Source organism: Neohortaea acidophila, assembly GCF_010093505.1.
Source record: "Neohortaea acidophila strain CBS 113389 unplaced genomic scaffold BDY17scaffold_4, whole genome shotgun sequence".
Lineage (NCBI taxonomy): Eukaryota > Fungi > Ascomycota > Dothideomycetes > Mycosphaerellales > Teratosphaeriaceae > Neohortaea > Neohortaea acidophila.
In genome coordinates, this window is record NW_022985513.1 from 953,002 (window position 1) to 966,188 (window position 13,187).

General features: G+C 55.1%; 6 protein-coding genes across 6 annotated transcripts; 2 read left to right on the plus strand and 4 right to left on the minus strand.

Annotated features, from left to right (window-relative positions):
- Nucleotides 1–62: 62 nt before the first annotated feature.
- Nucleotides 63–2,728, minus strand: BDY17DRAFT_124992 (fungal-specific transcription factor domain-containing protein). The gene is made up of 2 exons (XM_033729349.1): nt 2,325–2,728; nt 63–2,268 (listed from the first exon to the last, which is right to left on the minus strand). The coding sequence occupies exons 1-2, from the start codon at nt 2,537–2,539 to the stop codon at nt 168–170; spliced, it is 2,316 nt and encodes a 771-aa protein (XP_033590834.1). The 5' UTR covers nt 2,540–2,728; the 3' UTR covers nt 63–167.
- Nucleotides 2,729–2,850: 122 nt separating this feature from the next.
- On the plus strand, nt 2,851–3,347 carry BDY17DRAFT_316224 (endoribonuclease L-PSP; the record flags this gene model as incomplete). The annotated part of the gene is made up of 2 exons (XM_033735994.1): nt 2,851–2,962; nt 3,022–3,347. 2 exons carry the CDS (start codon nt 2,851–2,853, stop codon nt 3,345–3,347), a joined length of 438 nt encoding a protein of 145 aa, XP_033590835.1.
- A 27-nt stretch (nt 3,348–3,374) lies between these two features.
- BDY17DRAFT_323133 (uncharacterized protein) lies at nt 3,375–3,931 on the minus strand (the record flags this gene model as incomplete). The annotated part of the gene is made up of 2 exons (XM_033736953.1): nt 3,375–3,500; nt 3,554–3,931. 2 exons carry the CDS (start codon nt 3,929–3,931, stop codon nt 3,375–3,377), a joined length of 504 nt encoding a protein of 167 aa, XP_033590836.1.
- Nucleotides 3,932–4,088: 157 nt separating this feature from the next.
- Nucleotides 4,089–7,257, plus strand: BDY17DRAFT_125037 (107-domain-containing protein). The gene is made up of 2 exons (XM_033729350.1): nt 4,089–6,414; nt 6,464–7,257. Exons 1-2 carry the CDS (start codon nt 4,179–4,181, stop codon nt 7,204–7,206), a joined length of 2,979 nt encoding a protein of 992 aa, XP_033590837.1. The 5' UTR covers nt 4,089–4,178; the 3' UTR covers nt 7,207–7,257.
- Nucleotides 7,258–7,265: 8 nt separating this feature from the next.
- Nucleotides 7,266–9,272, minus strand: BDY17DRAFT_295328 (acyl transferase/acyl hydrolase/lysophospholipase). Its single transcript, XM_033733276.1, has one exon. It carries the CDS (start codon nt 9,057–9,059, stop codon nt 7,308–7,310), a length of 1,752 nt encoding a protein of 583 aa, XP_033590838.1. The 5' UTR covers nt 9,060–9,272; the 3' UTR covers nt 7,266–7,307.
- A 2,435-nt stretch (nt 9,273–11,707) lies between these two features.
- BDY17DRAFT_295332 (uncharacterized protein) lies at nt 11,708–13,123 on the minus strand. Its single transcript, XM_033733277.1, has one exon. It carries the CDS (start codon nt 12,962–12,964, stop codon nt 12,152–12,154), a length of 813 nt encoding a protein of 270 aa, XP_033590839.1. The 5' UTR covers nt 12,965–13,123; the 3' UTR covers nt 11,708–12,151.
- Nucleotides 13,124–13,187: the final 64 nt, after the last annotated feature.

The following is a 13,187-nucleotide window of genomic DNA, read 5'->3' on the forward strand; positions in this document are numbered from 1 at the left end:
ATAAGAGTACCGGGGGTTCTTTCAGACAATGAACAAAATGGACGCTTTTCATGTTTTTTACGTTTTACCTCTCCAGTATCATCGGCTGCCATATCGTCAACGCGGCCGAAAATCCTTGTAATGCGTGCTCAGGAAGATGAAGAAGAGTTCCAAGGGGTATACATCAGTCATTGAAAGGGCTGCTCAGCCTCATGCCTCCATATGGCATCGTTCCATGCCATTGATTCATCCAGAGGGTCATCATACGTTTGGAGCCACTCGTCCAAATTCATTTCGCTGGTCAGCATGTCCGTGTCGTCGTAAGACGTCGGCAACGCCTGAGTGCTGCGACTGTCTTTGACAGCATTGCTCGCTGGAACAGGCATAGACGATTGAGGCTGCAGCGGAGCGGCGGGGTGTTCGAGGCTGCAATTAGCGTCGCAGAGTCTTTGAAGCATATTCTTGCATTTCCGCGACAGGGAAAGATCCTTGCGACTGAAGAATGCAATGGCAGTGTGAATCTGTCCCCGCCATGCTTCCACTTCTTCCTCTGCGGCCGCGTGAACCCCTGACGTGCGCCACAAGGAGTTGTGCAGGGAGAGCGAAACCATGGGCACCATGACGGCTTGGTACATCATCCATACGGCGTTCCAATTTGCGATGACTTCGTTCGGGCATGCAACGTTGATGTCTTCGATCGTCTGCGCCGCGAGTTTGCGGCATTTGGCGACGACAATCTGTTCCTCCTCTGATAATGCGTTGTAGGGTAGGCGTCGCAGTGCGCTCGCCAGTAGTAAGGGCCGATGGGCGAGGACGCGCAGCGTCATGTACCACCAGTACATAACCAGTCTTGGTGTCCTCAATTGTTCCGGGCAGTCGCTGTATGCTTGGACGGGCCCGGATACAGGCTCTTGGCCGTATATCGGAGTAGTTGTGGACGGGGGCGGGGGGTTCGTGACAGTGAGAAGGATGGGAGGTAATTCTCGATGCCACTGAACAAGCTCGCCATCAAGGACGGCTAATTCGCTCGTCTCGAGAGTCGTCTGGCTGGCGAGCTTGTCCTGAATATGAGTGGCGAGTTTGCAGAACCTGACGCTGTGAACGAGAGGCAGCAGCTTGATGGACGCGAGATATTGAGCGTTGTTCGTTTGCTCGGGAATCTGCGGCGTCTTGACGGTGACGGCTGCTCCGAGGCGACCAAGCGAGGGGCGACCAGTGCTCATAGATGCCCAGGTATCGAGACAGACCAGACTCCACCATGTCCGCCGTCGCGTCTCCACCGGTATCTCGGCCGTGCCGGATTTTTGCGGGCTGCTGAACTCGCGGTGCAGCCCCATCGCGACAGCCATGCGGAGGGCGGCGCCCATCAATGCATTGGCTTCGTTTGGACGGCTCAGCCAGTGGAGATAGTACCCGGTCAGCAAGCCAAGAGCCTGTAGGACAAAGAGATTACCACTTCCGAAAAGCTCGAGCGAGAATTGTACGCGCACGCGATGCGAGAACAGTAGATGCTCTTCTTTCGTTGAGGTGGGGTCCGCGAGCGAGCCTAAGGCTAGGACGATATTGAGTAGCATCGACCAGGGTGCATCTCTGCGGTTGGTATAGAGGTAGAGATAGCGGAACTCTTGCTCGTCAATCATGGGCATCATAGGATGCACACGCATGAAGTACATGTCGATGTACCTTTCGCCAACATCCGCCGGGGGCAATGTAGTCGGGTCACCATTGAAATCCAGTAGCAATCTGTTTGGCGAATTCGAATTTCGCCGGCTCGAGTTCGATGTCTCTGTATGATATTGCGCCATCCAAGCCCGGACCGACGGCTCGATCTTGAAGATAACCTCGAGAGCTGCGCTGATGGATGAAACGCCGACGTACGACGTCCTTTGGCGGACCGAGATGGAGAGAGCATTGACATCGTCCGCGACAGTCCACATGTGTCTTCCATATCGTTGCGCCTCGTCCGCAGCAGGATCTCGCTCGGGGGCCTGCTCGAGAGCTGACAGACTCTCGGCGCCGGCTGACGAGTGCGGTGCGGTTTCCGAGAAGTCGTTGGAGCTTACATTGTCAAGTAGAGCGCCGGCATTGCCTGCTCCGCTGCTCGCACTTGCGAGAGCGGCCGTTGCATTGCTATCAGAGGCCGGGCTCGAGGCATCCAGACGTTGCACCAAGCGCACGAGTTCCTTCCGACTCAACGTTGCCAATTGCTCGGGATCGTGCTCTGGGAAAAGCTTTGAACAAACCCCCGTCAGTAGCTCGACACGAGCTTGCAGACTATCGACATTGCTGCTTCCTCTCATGTCAGTATGCTTTCTGTGCGGGTTGTAGTCTGAGACTCGACATACGCTCGGGTGGAGGCTGCTCTCCGTGTCTGCTTTGGATAGCTACACAATCTGGGATGATTATACCAGAGGCATTGCTGACAGGGATGCCCGCCATCACACCTGGTCTTCCTTCGTCGGCACTCTAGACATGCGAGAGTGGTCGAAATGCGGCGTCGCGCCTGTGAATCGTCGGGCTGTGCATCGGCTTTGGCGACATGGAAGGTGTGATACGACATGCTTCTCCCTCCAATACGCCGGCATCCTCTCTACGTCGCGCAGGATTCGAAAGTCCTACATCCGATTCACGCAGTGAGAATAGACAGACCATGCTGCCAGAACGCCCACGGCTGACCCACTAAGTTCGTTGGTGTGGTGTCGAGTCTCGGCCCCCGCGCTTGCCCAACTGCGGAGGGAATCTTTAGTCAACCCAAAGGGGTGCGGAGTTGAGATTCCAGACCGAAAGGGTCCTTGGCTGCTTCAACAATTAATGGACATCTTACTGATCACAATTAAAGCAAATCCACAGCACTGTAGTTAGGCTTTGACGATGTCACACCTCACATACTACGCCTACAAAGGCTTCGGGGAGCGTCAGGCCCAAAAGTTTCGCTATAGCCAGGCTGTGCGAGTGGGAGACCGCATTGAATGCGCTGGCCAAGGCAAGAGCACCTACCAACCAGACCATTCGTTTCGTAATCGGTACGCTGACGAAACCCAGGCGGCTGGAATCCGGAAACCGGTGAAATCTACAAAGAGATCAACGAGCAGATCGATCAGGCGTTTTCGAATGTCGAATTGACGCTCAAAGACGCAGGCGGCCGTGGTTGGTCACAAGTCTTTCGAGTCAATTCATATCACGTCCCGCTCAACAATGAAGCGTTGGCGGCAATGGTCCGCAATTTTGCGAAATGGATGCCAGATCATCGTCCTATCTGGACTTGTGTCGGAGTGCCGCGCCTGGGCGAAGATGATATGAGGGTGGAGATTGAGGTCGTAGCGCACGATCCTGAGGGAGCGCAGACGGCGACTGCATCGGCGTCTTGAGGAGGCTTGAGATGTCTTGATTGAGGGCTACGTGCACGCAGCGTTGGGCTTTTCAAGACGCATCGCTTTCTCGAGGACGTCCAGCGCTTCAGCTTCGACGATCCTTCTTTCGACAAGATAGGCAATGTACTCTCTGATCCACGTCTCCGACAGCTGCATCCATGATCAGCCATGCTGAGTTCACGTGCCGGCGCCTCAAAGCTTACTTGGTTGGAGCAGCCTTCTGCCGATCTGGTTGCCGGCACTCTCAACGCGAGGTCATCCATTGCACCTTTGGCCACTGGCTCGACCTCTGCGAAGAAGGTTTCATCGAATGGCTCTGCTACGTACTTCGCGGCTATCGAGCCAAGCCGTTTCGCAACGAGAAGATTTGTATCTGTGCTGCAGTCGTAGTTGCGTTGGAACTGATGGTAGATCGTCCCCGCCGAGTCCTCGATTACATGGATTCGAGTGCCACGACATGGCCGTGTTCGTCCGAGAGGCTGATGATCAACATCGGTGACCGTGGGGACGAAGATGGATGTCAGCCCGTGTCCCTCCAGACCAGCAGCGGCCCGGATTAGCCAAAGTGGCCTGTCGGCCATATTCGAATCTCCAGGCACTGCTGTTGCCAAACTCGATTGACGGAGATCTATCGTAGAACCGTGGAAAGTGGAAGGCAAAGGATGAAGTCTGGCGTGTCACGTGGGATCGTGCTGCTCGAAACGCGCTAGCGCGCAACCCTCACATCAAGCTTTGAGACGCCGTGATTGTTCAACCTTGACCTCGCATCCTCACTTGTGAATGACCAGCGGTCGCGTCTTGCCGCCCGTCCTCTAAGCCGTGTCAAGCATGGCTCCGACAAGACCACGTCCCCAAGTCGCCGCTCCGCAGGGGCTCAAGAAGGTGCACCGCAAACCGCGTACACAAAGAGAACCCTCCGACAGCTGGGAGCTGCTCGACCGTCACGAACTTGACGCCAACGCGGACGACGATGTGGAAGGGGTAGGACAATCCATGCGCATCCGAAACTCGGCAGATGTGGACGAGGCCATGAATCCGCTACGCGAAATGGCGGACCGCATTGGAAAGGAGGTCGAAACTTTCGCCGTTACTCTGGACACATATCTCTTCAGCCGTAAGGACCGGGAGTCAAGTATCTTTGGCCCCGCCCACGACGTCGTGGTTGCATTCAAAGCGATTGCCGAAGAGAAGGTCCATGAGATCAAGCGAGGTCATGAGCAGGAGGTGAGAGCTCAGCTGAAGAAGGAATGGAGTGAACAGGCGCCAGTTCCTGCTGCTTCTCTCGCCCTTGCGCCTTTCACGTCTACAGGGTTGGGCTCGCTCACCACCAGACAGGCGGAGCAAGTCAAGCAATTACGCCAATGGCAACAAGAGGCGGATATCTGGGAGCTTTTCAGGATACTACTCGAGCTGCACCCATCCGAAGCAAAGGCGCGAGCCGCACGTGCAGGGCATAATGAGAAGCGCCTCAAGGACATGGGACCTCCGCATCGCTATGCTTCTGAAAGTGATCTCTGGGAGCGATTCATTATCGAGAATGACCTGGCAAGAGAGCGATACATGATCAAAACCTGGTTGGAGCAGACTGCAGATCATCAGATCAGTGATGTGCAGGGTATTGTCGAAGAGCTGGAAGCGAAAGCTGGCAGAGGCAAAGGTCTTTGGTCGTCTGGCTGGATGCACACTCGGGAGAAGATCAAAGGCGAGAAGCGGTTGAGGATGTGGCCCAGCGCCGAAGACTCGCCTCAACCTCAGATCAGACGCTCGGACAACACTGAATTGCTCATCACGACCCTCGACCCGGATGCGCCTGCACGACAAAGCCGCACTCTCGAAAAGCCCGATGCCTATTTCGAACGCGCAATTTGGGTGGCCTGCTGGGAAATGCTGCGCCGCGGAAGCTCGCTCGAGGATATTTCAGCCTGGTGTGAAGAGCGTAGAGAGGGTTGGCGAGCTCTTATCATGGGTGCAGGGCTTGATGACGCCAAATCCGCACCATCCAACGTCCTCTGGAGACGAATGTGTCTCCTCGCATCCCGCTCAGGGACTGTGACGGACCACGAGGCTGCTGTCCTGGGCCAAATTGGTGGCAATGTCAAAGCTATGGAAAGGGTGGCGTACTCTCTTGACGATCACCTCTACGCTCACTACAGTGCTGCGCTTACGCAACAATTCGACCAATACCTGCTCGCCACCAATCCCGCGAAGGCCCGCCATTCTACTTCACGTCGGAACCTACTGGAGGATTTCGCGTTCGATCCCGAACACGCACAGCGCGCTATCAACGATTTGATCACGCGTTTGAGGAAGAATGCATCCACCAGTTCGGAGTCTGCTCAACCAATGAAAATCATTCAGAGCTTCTTGCTTGAAAACGAAGTGGCTCGCCTGATTCACACAGTTGGCGCAGCGATTGCGGAGACAGCTGCTCTCCAAGGGCCGGAGGATATGATATATCTCCGTGATCGGGAAGCCAGCAACGGTGGAACGCCCAGGGGCGAGGCGGAGGTCGCACTCAACCCTCAGACGCTGAGAATCGTCGCGCACATGGCCATTGTGCATCGTTTTTCGAGCCCGAATACACTTCACGGGGACGAGCTCCTCGAGGATGAGAACGTGCTCGTAGCTTACATCCAAGCGCTGCGGCAGGCGCGTAAATGGTCTCTCATTCCCAATTACGCAGCCAAGTTGCAACGCCAGAGGTACATTCTCGTCATGGGACGGGTGTTGCAAGACGTCAGGGATGCCGGCGAGCGGACAGAGATCCTTGAGCTTCTGGAAGCGAATCAAATGGACATTGTGTCGATCCTGCAGGAACAACTGGCCTGGCATTTGGACATGGCTTTCCCCAGCCAATATGCTGAGAAGCCATTGACCATCCTCGAACCGGCGCCTCCCGAGAAGGCGATATATCCCGGATATAGAATCAACGAGAAATTCTTGCCGACTGGAGCCGTCGAGGGTGACGACGCTGTGATCAGAGCCTTGGAATGGTTCCTGTTGCTCAAAGGAGGTTGGGAGGTCACGTTCAAAGCCCTTGCAATAGCTTTGAGAAAGTGTCTTGGTAAGTCCTTGATGGGGATGAAGAAAGTAGCATTGCTAACTAGAACCAGTCACTGGGCGCCTCGCATGCGCGGTCAGGATTGTGAATGCCTTCCCATACGACAAAGTCTCCCAGGACAAAGCACAGCAGACAATGGGCGCCAAAATTAACCCCATGGACTGGCCAGCCACGCTTCCTCAAGACGATCTCTCGGACGACGACCTCCGCATCTCCCTTATGAGACGCCAATCCCGAACCTTCCACGAACTCTCCCAACTCGTCTCCATCATCCAATCATTCCACCCCTACCGCCGCGAAGAAGCCAAATACGCCGACGGCGAAAAACGCCCCGCCACGGTGCCCCGGCCCTTGAAAGACGCCAAAGACGTCATCAGCGCAAACATGGAGCCCCTCCTCCACGGCATCCTCCAACACCCCGTCGACGACGTCGAGGCGCAGGATCTGGCGTATATCCGCCTTGCGTACGTGCCGGAGGTGGTGATCACTTACGTTGTTGTGCTTTACGCGGCCGGTCGGACGATTACTAGGGATGCGTTGCTGGACAGCATGGAGCTCAGCGGGGTGATTGCGAACTCGGAGCCCGCAGATGTTGCGAGTGGGGAGCCTGGGAATGGGCTGGCGGAGGTGTTTGTGCAGGCCGGCAGGATGAGGGAGCTGGTGGAGTTTTTCGCGAAGACGGCCAAGTCTATGCTGGTGCTCAAGGCGGAGGGCAAGCCGTGGAGGCCGAAGAAGGGGACGGTGGGGAAGGATTTGGGGATGTGGGAGATTGGTGGCGGTGGGGAGGAGTTGTAGCGGCATTGAGGAAAGGCGGTAGTTTGAAAACTAGAGACATGGAATCCATATTGAGCGATTGTTGTTCATTTCTTCTTCTTCTACCCAACAGAATGACCGTTTTAGAATGGAGTCGACTCCGTCGACGTAGACCTCACCCTCCTCCACCGTCTCCTAGGCAGCCCTTCCTCATCTTCGTTTGCATATATTTCATGCAGCGGCCGCCGCCTCTCAATCCTATACCTCTCCTCAAGCGAAAACTCAATCTCACACCGCACCTTCAACGCAGCCACGCACGGCCACACCGACTTCTCTCCCAGCCTGATCCAATAGTCAATCTCCGCTTGGCGCGGATTGCGCAGCAGGCGGAGGAAATCGCTGGGCATCACTTCCGGCACCATCGTGAGGGAGCGAAAGGGCACGCGCTCGTCGATGAGGAAGCGGCGGAGGCGGCGCGGCAGGCCCCAGATGCGGTCGACTTGGTGCATACGGTGGGCGAGATCTTTGCCGATGGCATGGATGAGCCAGTCTTTGAGGGAGGTGAGGGACCACGGGCTGGAGTGCTGACGAGGACCGTTGGATCTGTGCAGGGATGGGGCGAGGAATGGGACGAGGTAGGGACGGGCTTGGGAAATGATGAAGTGGTTGACATTTTCGAGCTGAGAGATGCGTTGGAGAGGGGCGTTGACGTCGTCTTTGATTGGCATTCTGCGTTGACGTTTGCGGCGGAGCTTGCGGAAGGCAGGCGTTTCGTCGTTCAGAGACCAGTCTCGGATTTCGCCTCGCGAGTTCTTTTCCTTGATCATGGCTGGGGCAATGTCGGGGTCGCTTTCATTTGATGCCAGCGCTGCTGTGCGGAGAAGAATGTGAGGGGTGGTGATGTAATTGAGGCAATTGGGGGTGCCGGGACTGTCGCATTCGATGGAGATGCTGATGATGCGGCCGGTGAGTTGGTGTGCTTCTCGAAAAGTCATGTCGCCGACATTGTCTCGGACGCATTTCTCAAGTGCATCTTTGTCAAGTACATAACCGGAATCGTAGAAGCGTTTGAGCCTTTTGCAGAAGATGGCGAAGACATCGTACCATTCGGGGGGCGGTTGGCGTTCTCGAGCTGCGAACGCAGTAAGGTCAAGCATGCGTCCGTTCAGGAGATTGGGCAGGTCGGCGTCTTTGCATGTGCCGACAAGTACAGCCATCAAGGCGCCAGTGCCAGTCCCAAGAATGACTTTTGGTAAGAGGTCACGTTCGTGAAGAGCCTTCATGACGCCGATGTGATACAGGCCGAAAATGCTGCCTCCCTGCAGGACCAATGCTGTCTTGCTGTAAGCAATCCTAAAGCGTTCTGCATAATTCATCTTGCTCTGTTGAGGAAGCGTGCCGCCCTTCCAGTGGCCCTCGAAGAAGTTGTCCAGCAAATTTGCCATGGCATCCATGTACTCTTTGATGAGCCACTTGGTGCCGGAGTAGACGCGGTTGTACAATCTCTCATCCGCGATATTACCCAGACCACGGACCAGGCCAAATTGGAGAAGACAAAGTGCACTGTTGAAGTCCTCTGCAATGAGTGCATTTTCGATATTGGCTATCCGCTGTTTGAGTTGTTGCCAGTGATATAGTGGGCTTACGGGGTTCAATTTCCACTCCAGATTGCCCGGGAGATACTGGTCCAACACAAAAGCTGCTTCCGACCACTCATCGTAGTTTCGGGCATTGTCGAGATTGCCTCGCAGTCGTTGGAGCTCGGGGTCGCCAAACAGTGAGCAGCGCAGTCGATGGACGAGACGCTTGCTTCGTGGAACGAAGTACCATACGCCGCTGAGGATGTAGAGAGCGCTCCAGATGTAGCTCCAAATTAATGGTACGTTGACAGCCATGATTTCTGAGAATGGAGTATCAGGGCAGAGTAGCGGGCGAGTAGATGGCGCAGAGTGGAAAGAAAGGCGAGGTGGAAGGGCCCTTTGCGAGGGGAGACATTGTGTGTGTGTGGGAGCTCGGACGCCGTTACCGCATATTGTGGTAGTGGCGGACAGCTGGTCAGCGATAATGGGTTCGCCAACAACGTGTGCGAAGGGAAGGTTGAATGGATGCAGTCACCCAACCGCTGCAAGTGCAGACGTAAAGTGGATGTACGTGGCTCGGCGTTGACCGGGCCGGCAGCATCACGTGACTCTAAATCCAAGCATGTGGCGCATTACAGCCTCTCATCATGCACATTCATTCGGCACGACGTTACAACAAAGGAGCAAGATAAGCAACCCTCCTCTCGATCGAACGCGCGACCTTTTCAAGTCTCGAACCTCGAAAGATGACGAAAAAAAGAAGGCAACCCTCGGCGTAATCAGCGCAGCATTACAACGCCCGCGAACGGACTATGGCACCTCGCTCCGGGCTACAACTAAGGATCACGCTGCCACTTGCAATCATACCGTGGTTGTTAGGGCCTGCTCAGATCTATGTCGGGCGCTCGGTACGTCGGCCCCTTATCTAGCTCCCCAACCATTCGATCGAACGCGTTAAACGTTGTGACTTAGTTAGAACGCTGGTCTGTAATTTTACTCTATATATTCACAATAACGTGGCGAGGTTTAGCCGGTAGTGTGAGGTGAGGTGAGGTTACACGGCGGCGGCGTTTGTTGGCCGGCGAAAAGGCTGCGTGTTTCGAGATCACCTTGGTTCGAGTGGGCAAGGCTGCCGAGCATACGAACATCCGACGACCTGTATTGATCCCCATGCCGCTTCACGGGGTGTACAATTATTTGTTATATCAGTCATCGAAGCATTGCTCTAAGGGCAGAACTTGGTTTATCAATAAAAATTCGATATCGTTAGGCGTGAGGTGGATGTACGTTGGGCGGAGATGGCTTGGCGCTCGTCGCGGCGCGGAGTCACGTTAACATGCCCGCCATAAGTGTTGTCGCTCGGCGAGTCATGCGCGCTCCGAAGCTTCTGTTAGCGATTCTCACCAAATCTATTCGTCTCATGCATTATAAGCTCTCTTTTTGCCACTCACCTCGCCGTCGCCCCTCAAAACACGTGTTTTGACGCGTATACGAGCTGTTGCTAGCCTCTCATGCCTGCTCAGCTGCCGCTGCCGGTGTGTAGGCAGGTACAGAGCCTGCTTGAAGGCACCAACCTTAAGCCTGCTGCCATTGCCGCACGCGTTGGTGTTAGCAGACGGACGATTGAACGGATGAGATTGTCTCTCGAGTTGTTTAGCACCTCATATCCACCGGCTGCGAGCCGGATTGGTCGTCCACGCGCTCTTACTACAGAGCAGACGCAGGTGCGTCCGCTCCGCTCCTACTACTCGTAGGCTCGCTAACCCCTTCTGCAGTGGATGCTCGATTTCCTCGACGATCGCCCTTGCTCTTACGCAGATGAGATCGCTCTCGCCGTATACGACGAGTTTGGTGTAGATGTGGCGGATCGATCGATATATCGGTACCTGTTACAGGCAGGTTGGACGTGTAAAGTGTGTAAAGAGAGGGCAGCTCAGCGGAGTGAGGCTTTGAGAGCTATATGGCGGACGAGATCAGCTCACTGGCCTGCGGACAAACTCGTCTTCGTAGACGAGAGTGGAGCAAATGAAAAGACAGCTGCTCGTAAGAGGGGTTGGTCGCCAAAGGGGCTCAGTTGCACGGTTATCCGGACGCTCGCTCGCTCGGAGAGGTGGTCGATCCTGCCTGCTCTTACAATCAATGGATTCCTACCTCAGCCGCTTGTGTTTCAAGGCTCGGTGTCGAAGGAGGTGTTTCAGTGGTGGCTCCTTCAGCGTATGTTACCCTTCCTGTCGCCTGGCTCGATTATTGTCATGGACAACGCTTCAATCTACCATAACCTAGGTATCGAAGAGACGTTAGCAGATCAAGGCGTGCGGATTGAGTACCTGCCGCCGTACTCACCGGATTTCAACCCTATTGAGCTCACCTTCCACGCCATCAAGCAGTGGTTGCGAACCCACTGGGGCGAGGCTGCGTCGTATCCGGACTTTGGTGCCTTCATCCGTGTGGCCGTTCACCACGCGGTAGGCCCTGACGCCCGTAGCTACTACCGGCACTGCGGATATGAGGTTGAAGGCGTTGAAGGTGTTGAAGCTGTTGAAGGTGTTGAAGTCGTTTGAAGGTGTTTGAAATGGCTTAGCATGGCTTCGAGCTTGCGAGGCTCGCCACTAGATTGATACTATATCTTCACCACGGTGCAATGGACTCGCACACGCAATTGAGTGTTCGTTCTATGTACCTATCTCTATCGATTCTAAGTGTCACATCAAAAATCGGTTCAGTGGTTGTGGTGTAATAGACGCTCGAACGTGAATCGCCTCGCCAGCCTCAAAGTCGTGATGATGTCACTGCCTCTTCTACTTCCTCAGGCTCTGCTTCACCTTATCCATTTGACCTGCCTTCAAACCCATATCCTTCCACTGAGCTGCTGTTATACCTTTGATGCCATCAAGATCCTATCCATTATCGATCCATTCGAGCCTCATCTTATCCAAATCAGCCGCGAGGCCACGCTAGCTGTCACGCTCAGCACACCAGTCAAGAAACCGATCCACACGCTCGGTAGGAGCTGAAGAGCTAGGTTGTGAGGATGGCGGCTCTGGTATAGCACCACCAGCAGTGTGATAAGGAGGCGGCATACCTGGCGGCGGGTAGGGGTAGAAGTAAGGCCATGGCTCCTTACCACGTCGCTCAGGCGAACGAGAGCGTGGAGGCGGCGGCGGCTCTGACTTCTTATGGTTGTAGGACTTCTGCCTCATACGAGCCTGGCTCTTATGAAGAGCACTGTGGATATCCAGGTTTGGCGCCATCGCTGTCAGCCTGCCGGCCTTGATTTCAGCTGCCCAGTCGGCGAAGATGTCCTTATTGAAGGGGCAGTGGTTGTCAGGTACGTTGGTGAAGCAGTAATAGCAATAACCGTTATTGCCATCACCGTAATTAGGACAAGCCTGCAGTGTACAGGCCCACTAGAGCCGCAGCCCTGAGCTGTAGTCGCCTTGAGCTTCTAGCTCTTCAATCTGCGAAGGAACCAGCGCCTCCTGGCGAGTGGTAGTAGTTGGGCGGCAGTGAGTTGAGACAGTAGGGCTACTGCTCGGTGGCGCTGCAGTTGACTTCTCGCGCTCATAAAACCACTGCAGTGTTATACAGGGATCGATCCACCCGTGTTTTTGCCAGCTCATAAGACGCTCTACGAGCTCTTTATACTCGGACAGGTGCTCAATATCCGTCTTGTAGTGCTTCCGAATCGGCTGATCCTCATACGACGCAGTTGCAGACAAGCGAGTGATTTTATACTCCTTGCCAGCCTGTAGAGCGGCCCACTCTTGAGCTATACCATACACCGGCTGGTCGCCTTTGCAGCTCTTTCGCCTGTTTGCCAGCTCCCTTTGACTGCGGCTCGCGACAAGGCGCCACACTACATCATACTCAAACGTGGACGGATCCACTGTCAAATCAACCGCCTCAGCGTCCGGATCCGAGTCGTGTAGCGATTGAAAATCGTCGTTGTCCGCGGCCTCAATCTGATTCAATACAGCGGCTGTAGCAGTAGACGCGTCCTTTGATTGAGAGGCTGCGGCAGTGGAAGCAGACGCGTCTGTTGCTCGGCGGCGAGCCTTTGAAGGAGCGTGTCGGCTAGCCTGCTTCTTCGCCTTCCTTTTGCGTGTAGCAGGAGCAGGAGCAGGAGCGCGAGCGGCAGTAGGAGTGGCAGTAGGTGCGGCAGCAGTGGCCACCTTCGGTGTAGGCCTAGACACACGCGCCGGACGCGTTCGTGAAGGCATTGCAGCGGCGAGAGCGACAGTGAGAGCGACAGTGAGAGCGACAACACCTCGGATTATTGATATACACGTATATCAACTCAACACAAGGGGCGACAGCGAGGTTGGTGGCAAAAGAAGCGGTTATAATGCGTGAGATGAATGGTTTTGGTGAGAATCGCTAATAAAAGTTTACAGGCGCGCATAGCACTCGGCGAGCGACAACACTTATGGCGGGCATGTTACT